At 42.3% G+C, this 27,410-nt stretch overlaps 1 protein-coding gene across 1 annotated transcript in view; it reads right to left on the reverse strand.

Annotated features, from left to right (window-relative positions):
- The window catches only part of SPAG17 (sperm associated antigen 17), a 355,700-nt gene that overhangs the window by 226,739 nt on the left and 101,551 nt on the right, over positions 1-27,410 (reverse strand). Inside the window, exons 6-12 of the mRNA XM_063445995.1 lie at positions 16,689-16,865; positions 16,013-16,194; positions 12,477-12,629; positions 6,873-6,987; positions 5,961-6,082; positions 5,578-5,715; positions 3,594-3,707 (exon numbers count right to left, since the gene is read on the reverse strand). Coding sequence (XP_063302065.1) covers positions 3,594-3,707; positions 5,578-5,715; positions 5,961-6,082; positions 6,873-6,987; positions 12,477-12,629; positions 16,013-16,194; positions 16,689-16,865 — 1,001 coding nt within the window. The remainder of the gene's footprint in view (positions 1-3,593; positions 3,708-5,577; positions 5,716-5,960; positions 6,083-6,872; positions 6,988-12,476; positions 12,630-16,012; positions 16,195-16,688; positions 16,866-27,410) is intronic.

Consider the following 27,410-nt stretch of genomic DNA (forward strand, 5'->3'; position numbering starts at 1 on the left):
TCGGCAGTTCAGTTCGGTTCGGCACTTCGGAAATTCAGCTCTTCGGACATTCGGAAGTATCCGAATGTCCGAATTGCCCAAAATTTGTCAGAATTGACCTGTGGCCTGAGCTATCCCAATTTGCAATAGAACTTCTGGCCTGCCCCGCTTCAAGTGTCCTGTCAGAAAGCACATTCAGTGCAGCAGGAGGTATTGTCACTGAGAAGAGAAGTCGCCTAGGTCAAAAAAGTCTAGATTACCTCACCTTTATTAAGATGAATGAGGGATGGATCCTGAAGAGACTGACAGTGGGCGATACATTCAACTAAAAAAAGGCCTGATGAGATGAGCTGCCTTGGGCTAAAAATGGTCCACACGCTGCTGTATTTTAGCTCTGAATGCCGGTTGACTTGCGTGACTTATCCGCCACCAACTAGGGTTCAAGCCGCAATGTTTTAGGGCACTTTCTGCCTGGGAAACAAACATCAATTTTTCTGGCCGCTGCTACAGCAGCGGCTGCAACAATACCTAATTTTTCAGGCATGTGTACATGCCTAATGTTTCGGGCCTCTGGTGCTGCACTGTGGCTCCAAAAACCAAACCAAAATAAAAGGCATATAACAGGGATTAAACTGCTAGGAATAGTACTACTTAACACACCACTCCTATCTGGTGGCACATTAGAGTGCACGCGCAGTGCCCCAAATTTGAAGTAGGAGGACCGACCAAGCATCTTTTTCCATCTCCCGCTTCCTAAAATCGATGCCATATACACATCCCCTGATAGGGCGCCAGCTCGTTAGTCTCTTGGGCGCCAGCTCGTTATTCTCTTTTTCACTTCACTAGGGACACTTTACTGCACTTTGGGCACTTAGACCCACTCTTTGTCTTGCACAGTGTTATTCCTAGCCAGCATCTGTGATGGGAAATCAGGCAGTCATCTAAACGTTTAGATTGAGCTTTAGCTTAGAACACCCTTGAAGGTGTTTAACCCCTTAAGGACCAAACTTCTGGAATAAAAGGGAATCATGACATGTCACACATGTCATGTGTCCTTAAGGGGTTAAGGAGATTAGTGCTAGTTTAGAGGATTCTTCTTAGACCTCTCTGAGTCTTTATAGCCCTTCTACCTATCCAGCATTTCGGGAAACTAGCTAAGAGAAAGGGTGGCTGTGTGTCTGTGATACATTTAACTTTATATCACCTTATTGACACTTTATCATTCCGGTCTCCATACTCTCTGCCTATACCCATCTATTTAGAGGGAATTTCCTTGCCCCTGCCAATATTATATAATAGGTAATAGTATTACCATTATTACACAATTAGCCACTATAGGGGAATGAGTATAGTATCCCTTTGTTATTTATAAATGATACAATAAAGACTTTTGTCCATTACTCAATTTACTTTAACAAAGGGTACTAACCACGGTATTAGGAAGCATTACTCTGCTTTCCCTTTCTCCCTCTATTATACACCTATGCTCACTAGGATTTGTAGGTATCACTTTATTATAGTTGTCTAACCTTTTCCTATGCCAGTTTTAGATCTCCTTCTTAGGAGATTTTTTCTTTTTTCAGTTTATTAGCATACTTTCAGGGAACCCTTGGTGTTGAACGTGGCTGGGTGGAGGAAGAGACCTTCAATGACATCAGTGAGGACAAGGAACAGACATGGCTAGCTTGGTATCCAAATGGGGAGTTTACACTACCTGATCGATACGACATCATACAGTAGGTCCCCCCCTATGGCCCCCACCCACCGCTCACAGGTGGGGGCGGGCGGGAGGACAGTAGGTCCCCCCTCCATTGTGATTTATGGCCCCCACCCACCGCGCAGGGGTGGGGGCCGGGGGGGGGGGGGGACAGTAGGCCCCCACCCCCCTTATCCGTATTTACTGAATATTCCCCTGTATAACAATGTTTGGCATTTAGTGAATATTCCCTATTCTGCTCTGTGCCAGTGTGCATCATGGTCTCTGAGGACAGGTGTCAATCCATATCTGCCAAGTGACCCTATGTAGGGGGAACAGTCTCTATTCTGCTCTGTGTCAGTGTGTATCATGGTCTCTGAGGACAGGTGTCAATCCATATCTGCCAAGTGACCCTATGTAGGGGGAACAGTCTCTATTCTGCTCTGTGTCAGTGTGTATCATGGTCTCTGAGGACAGGTGTCAATCCATATCTGCCAAGTGACCCTATGTAGGGGGAACAGTCTCTATTCTGCTCTGTGTCAGTGTGCATCAGGGGCTCTGAGGACAGGTGTCAATCCATATCTGCCAAGTGACCCTATGTAGGGGGAACAGTCTCTATTCTGCTCTGTGTCAGTGTGTATCATGGTCTCTGAGGACAGGTGTCAATCCATATCTGCCAAGTGACCCTATGTAGGGGGAACAGTCTCTATTCTGCCCTGTGTCAGTGTGTATCATGGTCTCTGAGGACAGGTGTCAATCCATATCTGCCAAGTGACCCTATGTAGGGGGAACAGTCCCTATTCTGCTCTGTGTCAGTGTGTATCAGGGTCCCTGAGGACAGGTGTCAATCCATATCTGCCAAGTAACCCTATGTAGGGGGAACAGTCCCTATTCTGCTCTGTGTCAGTGTGTATCAGGGATCATTAGGATAGGTGTCAATCCATATCTGCCAAGTGACCCTATGTAGGGGGAACAGTCCCTATTCTGCTCTGTGTCAGTGTGTATCATGGTCTCTGAGGACAGGTGTCAATCCATATCTGCCAAGTGACCCTATGTAGGGGGAACAGTCCCTATTCTGCTCTGTGTCAGTGTGTATCAGGGATCCTTAGGATAGATGTCAATCCATATCTGCCAAGTGACCCTATGTAGGGGGAACAGTCCCTATTCTGCTCTGTGTCAGTGTGTATCAGGGTCTCTGAGGACAGGTGTCAATTCATATCTGCCAAGTGACCCTATGTAGGGGGAACAGTCCCTATTCTGCTCTGTGTCAGTGTGTATCAGGGGCTCTGAGGACAGGTGTCAATCCATATGTCAAGGTGTCAATATGTCATGTGTCAGGTGTCAATCCATATCCATTGTGATTTAGGAATGTTAGGTGATTTATGCCCTTTATGGATTAAAACCAGACTCTGCATCAACTGTGTAATTTTCCATGGGAGTTTTGCCATGGATCCCCCTCCGGCATGCCATAGTCCAGGTGTTAGTCCCCTTGAAACAACTTTTCCATCACTAGTGTGGCCAGAAAGAGTCCCTGTGGGTTTTAAAATTCGCCCGGCCCATTGAAGTCAATGGCGGTTCGCCGGTTCGCGAACGTTTGCGGAAGTTTGCGTCCGCTGTTCGCGAACCGAAAATTTTTTCGCGACATCACTAGATGTGACTAATACACTCATTTTGTGAAAGCAAAAATAATCATACGACACATTCAATTCTGTCTACGAGATGAAAGTTATACATTTCATTTTGCATAAAAACCTGTTCTGCTACAAATCAGCACCTGAAAGGCCCAAGGAACATCCTGCCATATGCATGGAACATGTGGGGTGCAAACCCCTATAACATGTTTCAGTATCTGTGGTTTAGTGACATTAGCTGACATCATAAATGGGACGGTTTGAAGGAAAACGAGTCGTCTGATTACCTTTATGTGATATATACGCTGGCTCATCTTATCATGGTAATTAAATTGATGTATCCCTTCGGTCATAGCTTCAGTATCCTCTTTACCTTGAAAAAGGAACGTATTGTGCAGGTTCTGTAAAAAAGGGAAATAGTATTACACAATGAATTTATAGACTCCTATGTGATGTGCTCCGTCCATACCATGACATCACACTGAAATAACATTCAAGCTAACTAATCTCTCCTGGTGATTGGTGGATAGCTGACATTATTTTCTATCCTGATTTAGAACCTAAATTCCCTTTATGACAGCAGACAGAAAACCAGTCATCTAGAACCTCCATGGATTTTGTGATAGTAGATAGTGAGTGATTTATACATTTCATTATAGCAGAAAGCAGTGCTATCTAGAATGCCAATTGGCGATGTAATAGTAAGAGATACATTTTGTGGAATATAGGGTCGCTAGGAACCTACTCTCCTGACCTGGTATCATATCTCTGCATGCTTCCTCTCCAGGGATATTGTCAACGTAGTCACTCCTATAGCTTATAATATATTTTTCAGAAGCATGTGTTCAATTTAATTTTTGTTTTACTCTATGCGCCAATGTATGCCAACGTAAGCAAATTGTACTCTTCAATTTTAACAATTGTGCAGGAATCTTGACATGTATGGAGAAATGTTGACATTTTTTGATTCTATATTTTGACTTTGCTTACCTGTCGTATTTGCAATGCACAACAAAAATAAAGAATAAAAACATATAAATATATTTGTAGTAGTTTAGAAACACTAAGAATCTTTTTCTAGATGGGAGGGTGGTAAACCAAAAAAAAAAAAAAAAAAAGGTGACAACATTTTTGTCCTTTTAATTCTGTAATAGGTTTGAGCTCTGCAGGGCTCATCCTTCCTCATTGGTAGCTGTTTGGAAAAGCTTACTTGAGAGCATCTAGACAGGTCAAGAAAATGGAGCAGGTTGGAAATCTGCCCTGTTTAAGCAGCTTTTGCACATGCCTAGTCTCCTTTAAGAAGGAATCTTAAGAAATTCCCATTGAGTTGCCAGTCAGGTAGCAGAGCCAGCGGCTCATGAGTGGAGGCATGCCATTGGCCTCTCTATTCAGGGGCCATCATTGGCTCCTAGCACTAGAGGGTACCCATAAGAGAGAGAAGCAAAAAGCAGTGTTCGTAATCACAGCAGCAGTGGCTCCTGGCCCCGGCCAAATGTAAGTGTATAATAAAGTATTATCATTTTTCTCTCACAATAGCCCTAGTACTGCCTGAGAGCTGATTAAGCAAGGGAATTTACTCAAATATATAATGAATACATATAAATCCAGAGACACAGAGTGCTGATTTTGATCGCACACTGTTTTTAATCTGTAATGATTGTTGATTCTGTTAAGAATATCAACTACTTCCTGGCTCCATATTACCACTGCAGAGTTATTGTATTGCTATCTGCAAAGGTAAAAAAGTATCCTGCTGCTTTAACCCTGTGTACACTATGTGCCGAGAGCTAATACTGACTAAGAAGGAGCTGAAATGTTTGGAGTCTATTGTCAGATATATCAGTATGTCAGTGGGGCTCTAGACTTTGTGAGGCCTTAGGCATGGTCTATCTTAGGTGCTGTAGTTATAGTGAAGGACGGGCTTGCAGTGCTGGATACAAAGAGCTAGTCTCTGTATTCATTGTTCAGAAGCTTGCAGTGTCGTGGCTCCCTGTGCCGCTGTGATGTGAGCTCTCTGACTGTTATGAAATAATTTGCACACTTAATTTGCAATAATTAAATGCAATTAGCAAGTATGCTAATCGTTTATACACAACTGCAGGGTATGTATGAGTATCTATGTACTCTATAGGGAGGAGTAGAATTCTGGAGGAGGAGTCTGGCACCCCACCATCCTAAAACTTCACCAGCCGCTACTGAAGTGGCTCTAAATTGTAATTTCTCTTCAGAATAGAAGATTGAGCCGCTTGTTACACAATTGCCAAACTTTACCTTCTTCTCTTTCTCTGATAGAGAGAGAGAATCCAACATAGAGATCAGATGTCCAGCGATGGTGGGATCCAGACCATCTGCTCGAGGTTCAGGCTCCGTCTCACTTGGAGGAACCAGATTATTCTCAGTTGCAACAACCTGTTGAATAGTTTGAGATTGTAGATTGGGTCATTATGTACTGAATGGATTACTACAATCATTGACCCAAACAATTAATAGTTCAGGAAACATGTATTTTAGCGCACTGTAGGTCATAGCGGCTCTATCACCAGAACTGTTCTTTAAACGCACTTTATATTGCACTGATCTGTTTTACATGAGAGTGCCATATTATGCCAGAGTCATCGGGGTCTTTGGTGGATCACTGCCTTGCGGAACCTCACCTGCTCTAAAATAGAGTGAAGTATTACAGGGACAGACACCAGCTCCTCCGGCAGGTCACGTAGCACGTCATTATAATATCGCATATCCACATCTGTATGGTGGGAGGGAACCTCTGTCTCTGCTGGGAAAGATTACAGTTATCATAGGCTATTATTAAAGCATTTATTGACCCAACCAAGCCAAAGTAGAAAACAAATCACCCGGTTTCCTTTTGGATGCTGGCACCCAATGAAGTATAAGGAAAGATTTCAGATTGGGCTGCAGAGTACGGGTACGTTTATACTGTCTCCAAAAATAGCAAATCAGGACTATAAGAATACTCAATATGTCTTTCCATAATGAGCTGTATCCTGTATAGTCAATCAGTCAGTCAGCCTGGTCAGACAGGTCCTGCTTTAACGCCCAGCCTGTGGATCAGCTGCATGGAACATTAGACTTACGGCTGGATTCTCTTATACGTACTGAATAACATCCTCCATTGAAGTCTATGGGAAACTGCTATTCCGTTACTCTGCCAGCAGAATCCCGCACTTTATTTCTAATTGTTCTGCTTTCCCTATAGTCTGCTCTGGTCAGTATTGGTTAGAGGTTCCTCTACAAATAATGTCCAAGAATCCCAGGATTGCCCTCTAAGGTCAGACCCTTTCCATTAAATATATATACATAAATATAACCCACTGGAGAGATACAGTTCAATGTGAAGTTAGCCTTTATAGAGAGCCCATTCTCCACGCTATAGTTCAGTAGAGATAGAATCTAGATCTACAACCTACTCCAGAGCTTTATTTTACTGCAGATATCTCTTGCGCTGTGCCCACAGTAGATATGAGATGCCCTGTTCTGTATCTACAGCTTCATACAATATGAAGTGTATGTGAAGTGCTGTGCCTTGGCATGAACCCTTTACATACCACATGGCGAAGCAGCAGGAGGCAGGATGACAGTTGGATGGACTTGTTCCAGCGCGGCCTTCTTCTTTCCCCTTGGAGTGGATGGAGGGGCGACAGCCACCTGAGGCTGTGGTGACTGTAACAGATATCAACCAATCAGAAGGACCCATACACCTCATGATCTATCATTATCTAGACTTTATCTTTACAGAGTTAGCGGATATTCCCACTGTTCCAAACACTGGCTCAGCATAATACCCATCATTTAATGCTTCTACAGGGTCAGGCTCTGTCTGCACAGTTTGGTCACAATGTCAGCGAACCCCGCCGAGCTGAGCTCACACAGCCTGCCCTGAGACATAATCAGGTAACTAAACAGGGCTATTCATCAACGTAAGAACTGCATGGACTATAAAGTGAATACAAAATAGCCAAAGTGGAAGCATGACTGACTGGGGAATTTTGCCAGTTTGGGTGTTTTGCCCTTGAATTTAATTTGAGTTTCTAACAATCCTCACTGTGGTAAATAATCCTGAAAGTGTTTATGCAGTCTGTATGTGTCGAAATAAGGCAATACAGGGTTATTCAGTTGAGTGAATTTCTGGAAACTGAAAGTGAAGTGAATTCCAAAATTTGGGCCAACATTTCTCAATTTGAAAAATTCTCCAAGTGAATGTGTTTTCAGTTTTGCTATTGCGACCTCTAAATTGATATTTACTTGGAATTCTCCCTTTTATAAATGACCCCAATGCTGGCTGTCGGAGTGGTAACCCCACATCTGGCAGTGTCACTGGGGTGTCAGTGGTCTGCATGTTTGGTGTCTGTCCTAATGGACCCAATGACCGCACCATGTCCTCCCCTCAGCTCCGTCCATTCCATCTGAGAGAGTGCAAAGGGAGAACTTGGCCTCTGCACTGGAACAGATTTGAGGTTTAGAAATGAGGGGACGATGATAGGAAGGGGACTCTGACCAAAAGCAGTGTTTTCTTACAACACAATTTTTTGGTTGTAGTAACCTTTTAAGTAGAGTGGTAATGGTGCGTTTATAGTGGAATGGACACTTGCTAGACACTTTTTATTCCCCTTTTTAGGCTGTCCATACCCCCCTTTAGCAGAACTTCCACCTTTTGTGTGTTTTTCCCCTGTGTGGTGCCTCTTTAGCCATTCGGGAGAGTTCATATGAACGGAATCCCTTTGTCTACCGAATGAGGACCATTAGAACGTTAACACCAACCACTTAAGTGCGAAACCGCAAGGGAAACAATTAATGAGTGCTTCCCCTGGGTGGCCGCCATTTTGTATAACCGAACACGTGGCAAACAGAATGGTGGCGGCCTTGTCTCCCGAATGTGGGCAGCAGTACTTGGGCGTCGAGTGCCTGGAACTCTTTTCGGCTTGCCACTCGCACGAACGCCAGTAAACCTTAGACTGCTGTACGTTCCAGTTTCCGACAAACGAAGTTCGGGAGAAATTAACTACCGAACAGGAAGAGCATTCATATCCTGATATTAAGAGATTCCCTTGTATGGTGTTCGCACAAGAACTTCACAAACAGAGATTAGCCAGGGCAACCATTTCCCTGGAACTGTTTTGGGCTAACGCCTCATGTCTGGCCGGTCAAAACTTTACCACGATGGCATTCCCAATCTGAGTGATTCTTGGATATGCTGGACACTCAGATGGGGGCTATTGGGGAATGTACTTTTCGTGGGGTTCTTGAGTAGGGTTGAGGTACTTTTGGAGTACAGGATATTTTGTTGGATTTTCTGTACCTGGGAGATAATTAATTAGATGAGCTTTCTCAGGCAATTATCTCTCAGGCACAGAGGATCCTGGGATTGAAACCCCTGCATTATTTTGTGTGGAACCTCTTGCATGGGACTGGGCATAAAAGCTGTGTATGTGGAAATCGTCTGTTGTACCCCTAGAATCACCCTGCTTTCCCCCTGTTTCGCCTGGCCGTTCGGTAAATACCGTTCTCCTGATTTGCTATCACTGTTCTAGTCGACAACCGAGAAAAATACCGAACGGCATGCCACCCACATGTGGAGTGTGCCGCTCATTAACACCAATAACCCAGTTCACACCTCCACAAACCGCAACTACATGAACGTTCCAAGCGGTCGGCTGGGTGGCCGCCATTCGCATGTGGGAACAAGTGGCGGCGGCCATCTTGGAATCTGAACAGCAACAGTGGTCTTTGGTCGTCAAGTGTATAGAACTAAAATTGGCCACTCGACGGTGCGAACACCGCTGGGACTTCCACCTTCTGTTACATTCGTGGAGATTCATACGAACAGAGTGGCGTTCAGCTCAGAGGGAGCAAACTCCCAAACTAGATACTTATAGGAACATATACATGAACAGTTTTTGTATTAGTTTTCATGCATTTTATACTCCGGAAAGAGACCGACCGCACAGCTCATTTTCATGGAACCTTTTTGGGCAGGCACCTCATGTGCAGTCTGTCTAAATTTTACCCCTGTGGCGTTTCAGCTGTGTTCATGGGATCTAAGCGCTTTTTGGCTATATTGGGCGCTCAGAACCAGGCTATCTGGGGATATAGGACTTGAGGGGGTACCTTGTGGGGAACTGTATATTTTGGGCTGATAAAGATTGTACATGTCTTGGACCTGAGAGGCAACGTAATTATATTGTGTACTTTTCTTCAGTCTACTCTCAGGTCCGGGATGTATTTACCACAAGGCAAACAAGGCAATTGCCTAGGGCGGCACTTTCAGGGGGGGCGCCAAAAAATGCCACCCCAAGCTCCCAGACAAATGCCTTGTTTGCCTTGTGTTCTGGGACTGTCCACCTTACTGTGAGCGAGTGTAGCTGTCAGTGTGTGTCTGTGAGTGAGAATGTGAGTGTATGTCATTTTATGTGTATCTGTGTGTGTCTGTCAGTGAAAGTGTGTGTTGGTTAAACAGTGTGTGCCAATGACTGTATATGTGTGCCAATTACTGTTCATCTGTCAATGAGTGCATGTATCAATGAGGGCATGTGTCTGTCAGTCCAAAAAATGGCCTTGACACGAATTGGGGAGGCAAATTTAGATTTTGGGGGTGCTCGAATTTAGTCGTGCCTAGGGCAGCACAAATCCAAAATACACCACCGGGTCCGGTGGGGAATGCCCTTGGAATATGTATCTGGAAACCCCTTGCATGGGTACTCTCATAAAAGGCCAGCTGTGGCTCCAATAAAGTCAGTTATACCCCCAGAGTGTCGTCCAGTTGCTGGGGAGGTGGTGGGAGATTCTAGGATTACTTTGCTGTATTTGGCAGTTCACTTTGAGTATTTTACTTGTTCCTGAGCACATCTTAGAGTAACCAGCGGAGGAGAGTCCCTGCTAGGACTCAGGCTCTGTTACACTCACTTTAGTTATAATTAGTGGCTGATCACAATATGGCTTCAATTTAATATCGTTGGATAAACTTTTCAAACTATTTCATATTTTTGGATAAACTTTTTAAATGGTTTCAAAATTAAGAAACCTATTTAGATTTTGTAACATTTCAGTATTTTTTGATATATAGTACAGTTGTGCTCAAACGTTTTCATACCATAGCAGGAATTGTGAAATTTTGGCGTTTATATTGAAGATGGAACAAGATATAAAAATATATCCAAAACCTTCACAATACCAGTCAGTAGTGTTCAATTATTTATTAAGAAGTGAAACATTTTGGGATCTCTTTGGGGATCTCTTGATACCAAGCCAAGGTCAGGTAGACTAAGAAAGATTTCAGTGACAACTGCCAGAAACATTGTTCATGATACAAAGAAAAACCACAGGTAACCTCAGGAGAAATACAGGCTGCTCTGGAAAAAGACGGTGTGGTTGTTTCAAGGGGCACAATTTGACGATACTTGAACAAAAATTAGCTGCATGGTCGAGTTGCCAGAAAGAAACCTTAACTGCGCCAATGCCACAAATAAGCCCGGTTACTATATGCCGACAATTCCTTGACACACCTCACATCTTTTGGTACACCGTAATTTGGAGTGACGAGACCCAAAATAGAGCTTTATGGTCACATTGATGATAAAGGGGGCAATACACAGTGTGACGAAAGCCATTTCGCCACTGGGTTTTGGAGGGGCTACTTGCCAGCCTTTTACCCTGTGACTATGACCCCTTTAATTTATTTTGGCTGAGAGACCCTAATTGTACCTATTGGCACTTTAAACATTGGTTCTTCGAACTCCCATTCGACATTCAAACACGTGGTGGCGGCCATCTTGTTTGCATGGACTAAAACCGAATAGACTTCAGGGGGACTTAGCCGCAAATGCCCTGGAACTATTTTCGGCATGAAAACCTCGCGGTTCATGGTCGGTCCTCCAACAGCACTTAGCCGCGAATCTATGGAACTGTTTTGGGCATGAAATCCTGCGTTTGCCTGGGCAAAAATATGACTTCCATGAATTTCCTGAACCCCTGCTACATAACTTTTATGGGTATGTGTTATGTTTTGGGGTGTTTTCTATACTTTGTGTAAAAATTAGTTTTTTATGCCTGGGGATAATTAAGTTAGTACATTATCTACCTTAATTATATCACATGCAGAGGGGAGAGATTGTGTGCTGTATGTGGGAGTGTTGGGCATTGTTCTAATTGGTCTGTACAGTTTGTAATGCGGTGCTCCATCAGGTCCAGGAGGTGTGCCTCTGGCCTGAGGAATTGTATATAAAGTCAACCTGTACCATTGAACCTTCAGACTTCTTCACCGTCAATACTGAGTTCTGTATCTTATTGTAGGGAGCCGCTATATCACTACAAGGGATTGCTATAATCACTATACTCCCTTGGATTCCCTTAGCTCTTGTAAGAGCTGTTCCTGCTTGACTCTCTGGAGGAAGAAAGGTTCCCCCACTAGAATCTGGAGCCTTGTCGTAGGTAAAGGGTGGGTAGGAGACGGTAGAAAGCTGCAGCGGTTCGTGGGGTCTACAGTGCTTATGGTGTCTGGAGAAGTGCTTGGAGCCCTCGGTAAGAACTAGGAGCATCCGTCGGCGGAGGTACCCAACCAGGGTACAGGAAGCTCCGTTACACACAGTATTAAGGACTAAGGGAATGCAGATTTTTGAACAGGGGCCATTTCATTTGTTTCCTTGTTTTGTTTTATGATTGTGCCATTCTGTTATAACCTACAGTTGAATATGAATCTCATAAGAAATAAAAGAAATGTGTTTTGCCTGCTCACTCATGTTTTCTTTAAAAATGGTACATATATTGCCAATTCTCCAAGAGTGTGCAAACTGGGCACAACTGTAAATGGGGTGATATTTTAATATTTTAGTTAAAAAAAAATCATTAAAAAAGTTTAACCATATTGAATAAGGCCCTATGTCTTTTTTTGATGGTTCTCATGATACTTTCCAAACGCAATATAAATCAAGGCTGGTGATAACCCATTGCCATCCTAGGTCTAATGCACATTATTTACTAAACTGGGAATTGTTGAGAATTCAAAGTGCACTTGAAATCTAAGGCCAAAGTAGTCAAACTGGCAAACATCCCCATGTCAGCTATTTTGGCTACCGTGACCTTCAATTAGAATTTCCGACAATTCTGACTCTTAGTGAATGACCCTGCGCTAGTTGGAGTGCTGGGAGGTGGCTCACATCGGGCTTTGTCTCGGGGACCCTCTCCTTGGTCACCGGAGGGATATTGATGATCTTCATGCTGTTCAGGTAGAGCTGATGTTGGCGTCTCCAGTCCAGGCAGTCATACATCAGACAGGCGACTCTTTCAAACACTTCCGTAGAGTGTGTCAGCTATGGGAGACAAAACAAGAAGGACGGTTACATACTAAAGGGGTGGGTGAGTGAATGTTTGTCATCGTTAAACCATAATGCATAATGTATGGCTAATCCGCCCGTTTCCTGACGACACAGAGCAGAACTGACATTGTACCTTTACAAAGTGAGAAACGGACAGCGTTAGTCACTAAAGTGAGAATTCATTACAAATTGAAGGTCAGAGTAGCTGAATGGAAAGCATAGCGGACGTTAAGAATTTTTTAAGTTCAGCTATTTTGAATTCAATTTGAAACGGACTTTGTATGCGCCTTGTCACTTTAGTAAATAACCCTTTAAGACTTTCTTCTCTATTAAACTCTTTTCTCCCAATAACATCCCTACATGTAGTCCATAAAGTCCCACTAACCATGCACTTTGCTCCAGCACTGACTTACACCCTACAGTGAAACCACTCTCTCTGCCCATCCGAGTCTCTGTGTAAATGGCGGCTCCCGTTCTCCCACCCTCTGTGTAAATGGCGGCTCCCCTTCTCCCACCCTCTGTGTAAATGGCGGCTCCCCTTCTCGCACCCTCTGTGTAAATGGCGGCTCCCCTTCTCCCACCCTCTGTGTAAATGGCGGCTCCCCTTCTCCCACCCTCTGTGTAAATGGCGGATCCCCTTCTCCCACCCTCTGTGTAAATGGCGGCTCCCCTTCTCCCACCCTCTGTGTAAATGGCGGCTCCCCTTCTCCCACCCTCGGTGTAAATGGCGGCTCCCATTCTCCCACCCTCTGTGTAAATGGCGGCTCCCCTTCTCCCACCCTCTGTGTAAATGGCGGCTCCCATTCTCGCACCCTCTGTGTAAATGGCGGCTCCCCTTCTCCCACCCTCTGTGTAAATGGTGACTCCCCTTCTCGCACCCTCTGTGTAAATGGCGGCTCCCCTTCTCCCACCCTCTGTGTAAATGGCGGCTCCCCTTCTCCCACCCTCTGTGTAAATGGCGGCTCCCCTTCTCCCACCCTCTGTGTAAATGGCGGCTCCCCTTCTCCCACCCTCTGTGTAAATGGCGGCTCCCCTTCTCCCACCCTCTGTGTAAATGGCGGCTCCCCTTCTCCCACCCTCTGTGTAAATGGCGGCTCCCGTTCTCCCACCCTCTGTGTAAATGGCGGCTCCCCTTCTCGCACCCTCTGTGTAAATGGTGGCTCCCCTTCTCCCACCCTCTGTGTAAATGGCGGCTCCCATTCTCGCACCCTCTGTGTAAATGGCGGCTCCCCTTCTCCCACCCTCTGTGTAAATGGCGGCTCCCCTTCTCCCACCCTCTGTGTAAATGGCGGCTCCCGTTCTCCCACCCGCTGTGTAAATGGCGGCTCCCCTTCTCCCACCCTCTGTGTAAATGGCGGCTCCCCTTCTCCCACCCTCTGTGTAAATGGCGGCTCCCCTTCTCCCACCCTCTGTGTAAATGGCGGCTCCCCTTCTCCCACCCTCTGTGTAAATGGCGGCTCCCCTTCTCCCACCCTCTGTGTAAATGGCGGCTCCCCTTCTCCCACCCTCTGTGTAAATGGCGGCTCCCGTTCTCCCACCCTCTGTGTAAATGGCGGCTCCCGTTCTCCCACCCTCTGTGTAAATGGCGGCTCCCGTTCTCCCACCCTCTGTGTAAATGGCGGCTCCCCTTCTCCCACCGTCTGTGTAAATGGCGGCTCCCCTTCTCCCACCCTATGTGTTTGGCAGCGTTCGATCCGCCAGCTAATGGTTGCTAGAGGTTACTGAGTATATCACAGGGTTTTTTGGAAGGGTGAACTTGTACCTTGCTATGCCCTGTGGAGTATAGGTATTTGGTGCAACTGTGGTTTCTATAGGTAATTATTCCTGAACCAGCCTCGATATTGTTAGTGAGTGAAGGTCAGTGCCCTCATCCAAGCATATCAGGCTGCTGCCACTGATCCAAACAGTTAGACAGACCGACTGCTGTCTGTAGAATACTCAGGGAACACAGCAGCTCACACTGGAGGGGGCAATTAACTAACCGCCTCAATATCTTTTACACTAAAGGGATTTGGACATTACAATATAAGTGCTGTCTGTAGAATACTCAGGGAACACAGCAGCAGCTTACACTGGAGGGGTAATTAACCAAACCCCCCAATATCTTTTACACTAAAGGGATACGGACATGACAATGTAACTGCTGTCTGTAGAATACTCAGGGAACACAGCAGCTCACACTGGAGTGGGGCAATTAACTAACCGCCTCAATATCTTTTACACTAAAGGGATATGGACATTACAATATAACTGCTGTCTGTAGTATACTCAGGGAACACAGCAGCTTACACTGGAGGGGGAATTAACCAACCCCCCCAATATCTTTTACACTAAAGGGATACGGACATTACAATGTAACTGCTGTCTGTAGAATACTCAGGGAACACAGCAGCTCACAGTGAGGGGGGCAATTAACCAAAACCCCAATATCTTTTACACTAAAGGGATACGGACATTACAATATAACTGCTGTCTGTAGAATACTCAGGGAACACAGCAGCTCACACTGGAGGGGGGAATTAACCAAACCCCCCAATATCTTTTACACTAAAGGGATACGGACATTACAATGTAACCGCTGTCTGTAGAATACTCAGGGAACACAGCAGCTCACACTGGAGGGGAGCAATTAACCAAACCCCCCAATATCTTTTACACTAAAGGGATACAGACATTACAATGTAACTGCTGTCTGTAGAATACTCAGGGAACACAGCAGCTCACACTGGAGGGGGCAATTAACCAAACCTCCCAATATCTTTTACACTAAAGGGATACGGACATTACAATGTAACCGCTGTCTGTAGAATACTCAGGGAACACAGCAGCTCACACTGGAGGGGGCAATTAACCAAACCCCCCAATATATTTTACACTAAAGGGATACGGACATTACAATGTAACCGCTGTCTGTAGAATACTCAGGGAACCCAGCAGCTCACACTGGAGGGGGCAATTAACCAAACCCCCCAATATCTTTTACACTAAAGGGATACGGACATTACAATGTAACTGCTGTCTGTAGAATACTCAGGGAACACAGCAGCTCACACTGGAGGGGCAATTAACCAAACCCCCCAATATCTTTTACACTAAAGGGATACGGACATTACAATGTAACCGCTGTCTGTAGAATACTCAGGGAACCCAGCAGTTCACACTGGAGGGGGCAATTAACCAAACTCCCAATATCTTTTACACTAAAGGGATACGGACATTACAATGTAACTGCTCCACAGCAGCTGATATTGGAGGAGCTGAGAATATGCGAAGTTGCCATAATGGCACTCAGCCCCCATTGAGTATATCTAGTACTCTGTCAATCCTTAATCCAATAAATCAGAGGTAATGTCTCAATCCACTGTCCTTGTACTGACCTCCAGATCACCTTCACTCGAGTCAGTAAGGCAGACATGTTCCTTTATTGAGCATTGCAGTCTTGCCACCTCAGAGAGTTTGGATCCTGGCCTATCACTATTCAGGATGGGCTCCAAATATTTCCAAAAGACTTCCAGGGATTTGCCAACTGTCTTTTTTCGCAGATTTTCCATTTCAATAACTGAGGAACAAAAACCAATTAGGAGAAAATTCAGCTATCATGTCGGAGCATTACAGAATCAAACACCAAGGGAGCACATGGTCAGAAATGAATGAAAAGTGACACAAATGAGCAGTGAACCCCATGAGTAGAGGGAACGGGAAATGGTAGCAGGGCCAAGCAAGCATTGCACTCTGGAGCCATTCGTTGACCGGTGTGGCCTGGGGTAACAAAAGGGGTCTTCAATATATTAACAAGTAGAAATAATGGCACGTTTATGGTGGGACTGACATATGCAGGAGACATTGCATATCTTTCCCATCATTAATAAATCTCATAAAAAGTTCAAATCGTTAAACATTACTGATTGGGGACACTAGTGTGCATGTGTTTTGTAGGAAAGGTGGTGGATAGGTTAGTGAGGGTGGGTATGCGAGATGATCCTGTCCTACAAACTATGCAACAACCGCAATTAAAAAGGAACACTATTATAAATAAAATATGTGTACTGTTACCTTCAGCAGTCCAGTCTGGATCCAGCAGAGAAGCCGGCAAGCTTGCATAGTTCTCGGAAGAGATTCTGATCACACTGGACACGTGAACTCCGAGGTCCGCCAACAGAACCAGAGTCTGAGGCTGATAGAACCCCAGGACAATGATGTAATGCTGGACTCCATCATCTGGCTCATCGTCTGGAAACACATTAACAAGGTTATTGTGAGACATGACCTGGATCCTGAGCCTCTGCAAGTCAAAAACACCCAGCTCACAGCAAGGGAAGCTTAGACAATGGACTTGGTATGTGAAAGCAGATTTATTGGTCTCAAATCCAAGAGATGAGGAGATCGCTTTAACAGTCTCTTTAACAGCAAGAAATTCCAGCTTTCATTAAAAACACCCTTCCCCAAAGCTTGCACTTCTCCAAGATCATTGTAAAGATAACAGACTGACAGAACAATTTAATTGTTTATAACAAGTTATAAAGATAATACACATGTTGGGATGAACCCCACTCCATACAGCACCATTTATATTGAAGGCATTTGCTGATATTACTGCAGCATTTCTCCTACTACCCTCACTGGACGGCCAAGCTATGCACTCTACACATATCCATTCTACTCCATCCTACTTTTCATATTCTTCACTAGTGGGAGAGTATCACTAAATATTAATAAAATATAAATCTTCACTAGTGGGAGAGTATCACTAAATATTAATAAAATATAAATCTTCACTAGAGGGAGAGTATCACTAAATATTAATAAAATATAAATCTTCACTAGAGGGAGAGTATCACTAAATATTAATAAAATATAAATTTTCCCTAGTGGGAGAGTATCACTAAATATTAATAAAATATAAATATTCACTAGAGGGAGAGTATCACTAAATATTAATAAAATATAAATCTTCACTAGAGGGAGAGTATCACTAAATATTAATAAAATATAAATATTCACTAGAGGGGGAGTATCACTAAATATTAATAAAATATAAATCTTCACTAGAGGGAGAGTATCACTAAATATTAATAAAATATAAATCTTCACTAGAGGGAGAGTATCACTAAATATTAATAAAATACAAATCTTCACTAGAGGGAGAGTATCACTAAATATTAATAAAATATAAATCTTCACTAGAGGGAGAGTATCACTAAATATTAATAACATATAAATCTTCACTAGAGGGAGAGTATCACTAAATATTAATAAAATATAAATCTTCACTAGAGGGAGAGTATCACTAAATATTAATAAAATATAAATATTCACTAGAGGGAGAGTATCACTAAATATTAATAAAATATAAATCTTGACTAGAGGGAGAGTATCACTAAATAATAATAAAATATAAATCTTCACTAGTGGGAGAGTATCACTAAATATTAATAAAATATAAATCTTCACTAGAGGGAGAGTATCACTAAATATTAATAAAATATAAATATTCACTAGTGGGCGAGTCACTAAATATGAAAAAAATATAAATCTTCACTAGAGGGAGAGTATCACTAAATATGAATAAAATATAAATCTTCACTAGAGGGAGAGTATCACTAAATATGAATAAAATATAAATCTTCACTAGAGGGAGAGTATCACTAAATATTAATAAAATATAAATCTTCGCTAGAGGGAGAGTATCACTAAGTATTAATTAAATATAAAACTTCATTAGTGGGAGAGTATCACTAAATATTAATAAAATATAAATCTTCACTAGAGGGAGAGTATCACTAAATATTAATAAAATATAAATCTTCACTAGAGGGAGAGTATCACTAAATATTAATAAAATATAAATATTCACTAGAGGGAGAGTATCACTAAATATTAATAAAATATAAATCTTCACTAGAGGGAGAGTATCACTAAATATTAATAAAATATAAATCTTCACTAGAGGGAGAGTATCACTAAATATTAATAAAATATAAATCTTCACTAGTGGGAGAGTATCACTAAATATTAATAAAATATAAATCTTCACTAGAGGGAGAGTATCACTAAATATTAATAAAATATAAATATTCACTAGTGGGCGAGTCACTAAATATGAATAAAATATAAATCTTCACTAGAGGGAGAGTATCACTAAATATTAATAAAATATAAATCTTCACTAGAGGGAGAGTATCACTACATATTAATAAAATATAAATCTTCACTAGTGGGAGAGTATCACTAAATATTAATAAAATATAAATCTTCACTATTGGGAGAGTATCACTAAATATTAATAAAATATAAATCTTCACTAGAGGGAGAGTATCACTAAATATTAATAAAATACAAAATCTTCACTAGAGGGAGAGTATCACTAAATATTAATAAAATATAAATCTTCACTAGAGGGAGAGTATCACTAAATATTAATAAAATATAAATCTTCACTAGTGGGAGAGTAGCACTAAATATTAATAAAATATAAATCTTCACTATTGGGAGAGTATCACTAAATATTAATAAAATATAAATCTTCACTAGAGGGAGAGTATCACTAAATATTAATAAAATATAAATCTTCACTAGAGGGAGAGTATCACTAAATATTAATAAAATATAAATCTTCACTAGAGGGAGAGTATCACTAAATATTAATAAAATATAAATCTTCGCTAGAGGGAGAGTATCACTAAGTATTAATAAAATATAAAACTTCACTAGTGGGAGAGTATCACTAAATATTAATAAAATATAAATCTTCACTAGTGGGAGAGTATCACTAAATATTAATAAAATACAAATCTTCACTAGAGGGAGAGTATCACTAAATATTAATAAAATATAAATCTTCACTATTGGGAGAGTATCACTAAATATTAATAAAATATAAATATTCACTAGTGGGCGAGTCACTAAATATGAATAAAATATAAATCTTCACTAGAGGGAGAGTATCACTAAATATTAATAAAATATAAATCTTCACTAGAGGGAGAGTATCACTAAATATTAATAAAATATAAATCTTCACTAGTGGGAGAGTATCACTAAATATTAATAAAATATAAATCTTCATTGAAGGCCAACCAACCACATTTCTTATTGACACAGGCGCAGCCCGAAGTGTTCTCAGAGAACAAGACCTGCCAGACCCATCTTTCTTGTCAAGTATTGATGTCTCCTGTGTTGGAGTGGATGGCCAACCGAGACACAGTCCTCTAACAACCCCTCTGCGGGTTGGCACAAGCTTACTTGCTCGTTTTGTAGTTTCCTCCACATGCCCAATTAACCTGTTAGGCGCTGATGTCCTCTCACGCCTGCAGGCATCTATAACCTTCACTCCAGATGGACAGGTAGAAATGTTTACACCTCTATCTGTTTCTGACACTTCAGCCCTGTGCTCCTTACCTTTGATGCTGCAATTAGAAAAACCCAATGAGGAAGCAGCAGAACCTAGGTCCAATTTCCCAGATGAGTTAAAAACTCAGGTGCCTGCTAAGTTATGGTCCTCAGGCCCAGAGGATATAGGTCATCTAAATATCCCACCTGTGGTGGTTAAGCTTATTCCAGGAGCTAAGTTACCAAGGAAACCACAATATCCTCTAAAACCAGCACAGGCTGCAGCCATTTCTATTCACATCAAAGCGCTCCTGGAAAAGGGTGCTTTAGTGGAGTGTAAATCAGAATGTAATACTCCATTATTTCCTGTGAAGAAGAAGACTCTAAAAGGTGAGCCAGTAAAGTACAGGATGGTTCAGGATCTCCGTGCGGTCAATGAAGCCACTGTCCTGGATACCCCTCTTGTACCAAACCCCCATACCCTGCTCTCTGGCGTCCCACCTTCTGCAAAGTATTTCACAGTCATTGACCTAGCTAATGCTTTTTTCAGTGTTCCACTAGATCCATCCTGTCAATACCTGTTCGCTTTCACCCATGAAATGCAACAATATACATGGACTGTCATGCCCCAAGGGGCACAAAATTCTCCAAGTCAATTTGCCAAAGCCATGTGTACTATTCTTGACCCATGGCAAGCTGAACACCCAGAAGTTGTTTTACTCCAGTATGTGGATGATTTGCTGCTCTGTGGAGATGATATACCCACTACTGAAAAGTGTTCAATTAGTCTGCTTTGCTATTTGGCAGAACAAGGATGTAAAGCTTCACTTCTCAAGCTGCAGTTCTGTCAACCTTCTGTGATTTTCCTTGGACATTGCCTATCTCAAGGTACCAGACATCTCACTCGGGACCGAGTCAGAGCAATTCTGGACATTCAACCCCCAAGGACTTCAAAATCTCTTCATGCCTTCTTAGGCCTCATTTCCTACTGCAGAGCATGGATCCCAGAGGCCTCTCTGCTTATGCAACCTCTCTACGATGCACTCAAGTCAGATCCATTCGGCCTGACCAACGAAGCTCTGGACAATTTCAAATCTCTTAAACGTGCCATTGTCTCTGCTCCTGCCTTGGGCCTACCAGACTATACCAAGCCTTTCAAATTATTTGTCTCTGAAAGACTAGGCCATGCTACAGGAGTTCTTACCCAAACTAATGACTTAAAAGGCCGCCAGAGGCCTATTGGATACTTTTCATGCCAACTGGACATTGTGGCTAGAGGGACCCCTTCCTGCCTTAGGGCTGTTTTTGCTGCAAGAGAACTCATTGAAAGAACTTCAGACCTGGTCCTTGGCCACCCGTTGGTTGTTTTGGCCCCTCATGACATCTCTGCCATTATCAACCAAGTCCAGCTCAAGCACGTGTCTCCCGCTAGACACCTACGTCTGCAATGTCATCTTCTTCTGCCTGACAACATTTCTATACAAAGGTGTCAAGTTCTTAACCCATCCACTCTTCTTCCACTCCCTGAGGGGGGTATCTACTATGGGTTTGTCACAGATGAAACCTACATCTACCTTCTCTGTGGATGTATCAAGAAAATGCATCCACATTTAACTTTTCACGAGGACAAGACACCTCTCTGTGAAGGTCCAGATTACGCCTTCTGTACCATGTGGTACAAGCCAGACATTACTCCTGAACCTTGCTATGAAGATGAGCTCTACCACTGGTTTGAAGTAAAGCTCACTGCCCAAGATTTCTATTGTGACTCGGAAGGCAACAGCATGGTCCTGATCCAACTGCCCCCAGAACTCAATTACCTATACCGTCATTGGGATACTGCTATTCCACATATTCCTGTTACCAAGTTGAAGACAAGATCATGGAATGACCTTGGGCCCATGGCAAAATTATGGGCCACCATGGATGAATCACAACTACAGGAAAATGGCATTGCCAAATACCCAGCAACTGACCTTCTTGAAGCATGGCCACGCCATTTCCTGGAAAAGGAATTTAAAGACCTAGTTATAACAAATGACTATGACCCAGAAACTCCTCATGACTGTTTCGAACAGATGAAAATGGAAACAGTACACTTACCAACTGTGCATGAGAATCCATTACCGGATCCGGATTTTACTCTGTTTGTGGATGGTTCAAGGTATGCTGATGAAGAAGGAAAATACCACACAGGATATGCCGTAACCACAACAGAGGAAGTTCTCAAGTCATCACCTCTACCGCCAGCAATGTCTGCGCAAGAAGCTGAATTGCAAGCCCTGACTTCAGCATGCAAGATTTCCAAGGGAAAGCGTGCCAACATCTATACAGATTCAAGATATGCTCTGGGTGTGGCACATGACTTCGGCCTCATTTGGAAGACAAGAGGATTTCTTACCACTGCCGGTACACCAGTCAAACACAGCTCTGCAATCAAGGAACTAATGGATGCCCTCCTACTCCCTGAAGAAGTGGCCGTTTTGAAAGTAAAGGCACATGGGAAATTGGATTCAGATGAAGCAAAGGGCAACCATTTAGCTGATCAGGCTGCTAAGCAAGCGGCCAGAGATTTGCAGGAAGTGGATGAAGAAGTGTCCGGTCAAGAAGAAGAAGTTCCTATCTTTACCTTACAAACTCTTCCTACTGACCTAAGAATTCTACGAGAACAACAAGCTATAATTACCCCTGAAGAAATCCAGAAATGGAAGAAGAAAGGAGCTGTCCTAAAGGACGGAATTTACTACAACAATTCTAAATTTTGCCTTCCAAGAAACTTATACCCAGCAGTTGTCCAATGGGCCCATGGGCCTGCACATCTGTCAAAAGACCTAATGGCCGCACTCATTCAAAAATATTATGAAGCACCTGGAATCACAACCCTGATCAACAGCTTCTGCAAGGCCTGTGTCATTTGTGCAAAATGTAATCCAGGAAGACCAATCAAGGTGCCTGCAAAGCACCTAGCAAAACCCATGTACCCATTCCAGAGAATTCAAATTGATCACATCCAAATGCCCAAGAGTGGGTCTCATGAATATGCACTAGTAATGGTGGATATGTTCTCAGGCTGGCCAGAAGCCTACCCTGTGGCCAATATCACTGCAAAAACAACCGCAAGAAGCCTACTTACAGACATTGTATGTAGATTCGGACTTCCAGAAGTCATTGAAAGTGATCAAGGCCCAGCCTTTACAGCAACAGTGACTAAAGAAATTTGGACTGCTCTGGGAGTGACCCTAGCCTTCCACACCCCTTACCACCCACAAAGTAGTGGTAAAGTAGAGCGCATGAATGGCACTCTAAAAGCCAGAATGTTAAAAATGTCACAAGAAACAAAAATGCCCTGGCCAGAAAGCCTGTCAATAGCTTTGTTCAGCGTTAGGCACACACCTAGAGGGAAACACTCGTTATCCCCATATGAAATTCTATTTGGGACAGCACCCAGGCTAGGTTGTTATTATCCACAGCAGTTACAGCTTCAATCAGATGTTTTAGTAGACTATGTAACTGAACTTGCAAGTGCCTTGAACAAAATACATGCCCAAGTTTTCTCTTCAATTCCAGATCCTGATTTGAACACAGGTACCCATAACCTGCTTCCCGGAGATTGGGTTCTGGTTAAGAAGTTCGTGCGGAAAAGCACCCTGGAACCAAGATTTGACGGGCCATTCCAAGTTCTCCTGATCATCGCAACTTCCGTCAAATTGGCCGGCAGGCCACATTGGATCCACGCTTCCCACTGCAAGAAGTCTCCTGCCCCAGAGGAAGCAGATACCGCACAACCATGTACCTCTGGTACATTGTCTCCTTAATTAGTTTAATTAAGGCCCAGCAAGTAGCCATCACTAAAGATGCTAGTGGGTACACCTTCTGGTATAATTCATCATGTACCCGTGTGGCTACCTATACCTTTGATTATTGTGACATCGTAGAATGCCCATTCTCTACAACACAAATCCAGAATATCTATAGAGATATCCCTCATGTAAAAGATCCATATGTTTGTGTAGTTGACAAACAATGGGGGCACAATTGTGGCCATTGGGGGGCGGCGGGATGGAATGCCGGGCCTTCCTGGGGCTACAAGCCAAAAAGTGCCTTATCTAAAGTGACTCTGAGAAAAGCCTGGAGGAGGCACACCAATGAAATTAATTCTTAATGTTGAGCATCCAAGCCCAACAGATGCAGACCAGTATGTATTAGGAATGTACTGGAAAAAGGGTTCCTATACTAAATTAGGGCATTTCTACCTTAAAGATATGTGTAATTCCCCTGAGTGGCAAGGAGCTACTCACATGGTCACAAACCCATTAAAACCACACATCCAGTCCTTTAAGGACATGATGGCCATTGCTAACCCCACCTTTGAAGATACCATGGCCGCTGAAACAGGTTTTAATGATGTTAACCTATGGTTAGAATGGATGAAATATAATGCCAACAAACATAACCGAACCGCATGCTATGTGTGTGGTGGTGCCCGGCCTCATCTGGGCACTGTACCTTTAACCCTGCCAGTAGATGAAGAAAATTGTATTTTAAGTCTTTTTGCCTACCAATATAATTTCAACAGGTCTCTATGTCAAGCATGGACAGCGGAGTATCCTCTTATAGCCAAAAATGTAAGACCTCCTCATGGTGTTACCGTATATAAAGGTAATTACACTTGCTATGTCAAACATGATGGGATTGGTAAATTTGTGGGTAACTTTCCCGCAGGTTATTGTACTACATATAGAACTGTTCCTGTACGTTTGCTGCAGCAGCACATTAGGTCACTGGGAGATATTTACTGGTTGTGTGGGGATTTACAGCTAAGATCCAGAATGGACACAGAGTGGTGGGGGGAGTGTACATTGGCCAAGGCCATTATGCCTATACACATTATTTCTGACACACACACCAACACCCATGAGTCCAGCCACACTAAGGCTAAGCGTGAAGCCCCAGTAAAAGGAAGTTTTGACCCTCACATTTACATTGATGCCATTGGGGTACCTAGGGGGGTACCCAATGAATTTAAAGCGAGAGATGAAGTTGCTGCAGGATTTGAATCAATTTTTACCATAGTTACCGCAAACAAGAACTTAAACTGGATAAACTACATTTATTACAATCAACAGCGTTTCGTTAATTACACCAGAGATGCCCTCCAGGGATTAGCCGAACAGTTGCAGGCAACATCCCAAATGGCCTTCCAAAATAGAATAGCCCTGGATATGATCCTAGCCGAAAAAGGAGGGGTATGTAAAATTTTGCCCGACACCATGACATGTTGTACCTACATCCCAGAAAACACAGGTCCTAATGGTAAAGTTACATTAGCCATAGCAAAATTAAATGACCTCTCAGAGGAATTAAAAAGGAATTCTGGGATAAAAGATCCCTGGGACAGATGGTTTGGTTGGATGACGGGTTGGAAAAAGGCTTTAATGCATATTGGTATGGCAATACTAATTTCTCTTTTTATCTTTGCTCTTCTCTTTTGTTGTGTCTTCCCCTGTCTGAGGAAAGCTCTCACGAAGACTGTTGACCAAGCGGCACCCACTTTCACACTTCTTGATGTTGATGACCAAGATTTCCAGGATCTCAACTCACCCTGTTTGCCGCTGCAATCTATCCCTTTTGATGATAAAGTGCGAGAGTTCTAGGAAGGGACCACCTTAGGGACAGCATCTGTCAGTGAATGGTAAAGGCCCCGTGTGGAGAAGCGGTGGGTTAGCTGCCGTGGGACACCCATGGGTGTGAAGTGTTCGAGAGCCATACTGACAGATGAGTTAGCCTAGTAGGGTCAGAAAATAGGGACAGACTTGCACTTTGCATTAACACCTAGCTAGCGGCCACGGGGTTTCTGTGCCTTTGGGCTAACACGTCTTCTGGTATTAACAAATAAAGTTTTTATCTCTTAGAATTTAACATTTCATAGGGGGGACTGATGTAGAATTATTAAAAAATCTTATTGTACTTATATTGAATTGCTGCTCTAACTCTGTATTAACCTGATACTGTGACAAATCCTTCATTTTGTCCTCATAACCTGACTTCTCCATATGAAAACTACATTACATGACAGTATTTCTCAGCACATCTAATACAATAGACAAAGACTGTATTCTCCATAAGGATATGACTAACCCAGGAACTGTTGAGTTTCCCCTAACTCGCAACATAGTATAATTTAAAGGCCATGAGAACACAGTAATAATGAAATGTTCTATTCATAAGAGACCTTGCACCTAACCACGAGATCTGACATCACCGACCGAGTAAAATGACGCTCAAGACCCCCTTGTCCCCACCCGTGTCTAGAATAACACCACCTCCTGGTGGGTGGACACGGAACTAACCACTTAGTTTTTGATCCAATTAATTATATTGATAGGTGGACACTAATCCAGACACTTAACAATTAATCCAATTAATGATGTTTATTCACTGATATCTTGATAATCAATGATGACGAAAATGTCTCTTAAAAGGGCCTGCGCGCCCTCTGATACTTCACTTGCCAATAAATTTCCTCGAAGTTATTTTAACCTGAACTCCGTGTGTCAGACTGAATTACTTCAGCGTATATACGCAATTCAATTCTCTTTAATTTGGACAGGAACAGATAGACACTTAAACATTTTGGTTTACTGAAAAAGTACCATAACAAGAGTATCACTAAATATTAATAAAATATAAATCTTCACTAGAGGGAGAGTATCACTAAATATTAATAAAATATAAATTTTCCCTAGAGGGAGAGTATCACTAAATATTAATAAAATATAAATCTTCACTAGTGGGAGAGTAGCACTAAATATTAATAAAATATAAATCTTCACTATTGGGAGAGTATCACTAAATATGAATAAAATATAAATCTTGACTAGAGGGAGAGTATCACTAAATATTAATAAAATATAAATCTTCACTAGAGGGAGAGTATCACTAAATATTAATAAAATATAAATCTTCACTAGAGGGAGAGTAGCACTAGATATTAATAAAATATAAATCTTCACTAGTGGGAGAGTAGCACTAAATATTAATAAAATATAAATCTTCACTATTGGGAGAGTATCACTAAATATTAATAAAATATAAATCTTCACTAGAGGGAGAGTATCACTAAATATTAATAAAATATAAATCTTCACTAGTGAGAGAGTATCACTAAATATTAATAAAATATAAATCTTCACTAGAGGGAAAGTATCACTAAATATTAATAAAATATAAATCTTCACTAGTGGGAGAGTAGCACTAAATATTAATAAAATACAAATCTTGACTAGAGGGAGAGTATCACTAAATATTAATAAAATACAAATCTTCACTAGTGGGAGAGTATCACTAAATATTAATAAAATATAAATCTTCACTAGTGGGAGAGTATCACTAAATATTAATAAAATATAAATCTTCACTATTGAGAGAGTATCACTAAATATTAAT

The sequence above is a fragment of the Pelobates fuscus genome, chromosome 1 (genome assembly GCF_036172605.1).
Source record: "Pelobates fuscus isolate aPelFus1 chromosome 1, aPelFus1.pri, whole genome shotgun sequence".
NCBI classification, from domain to species: domain Eukaryota; kingdom Metazoa; phylum Chordata; class Amphibia; order Anura; family Pelobatidae; genus Pelobates; species Pelobates fuscus.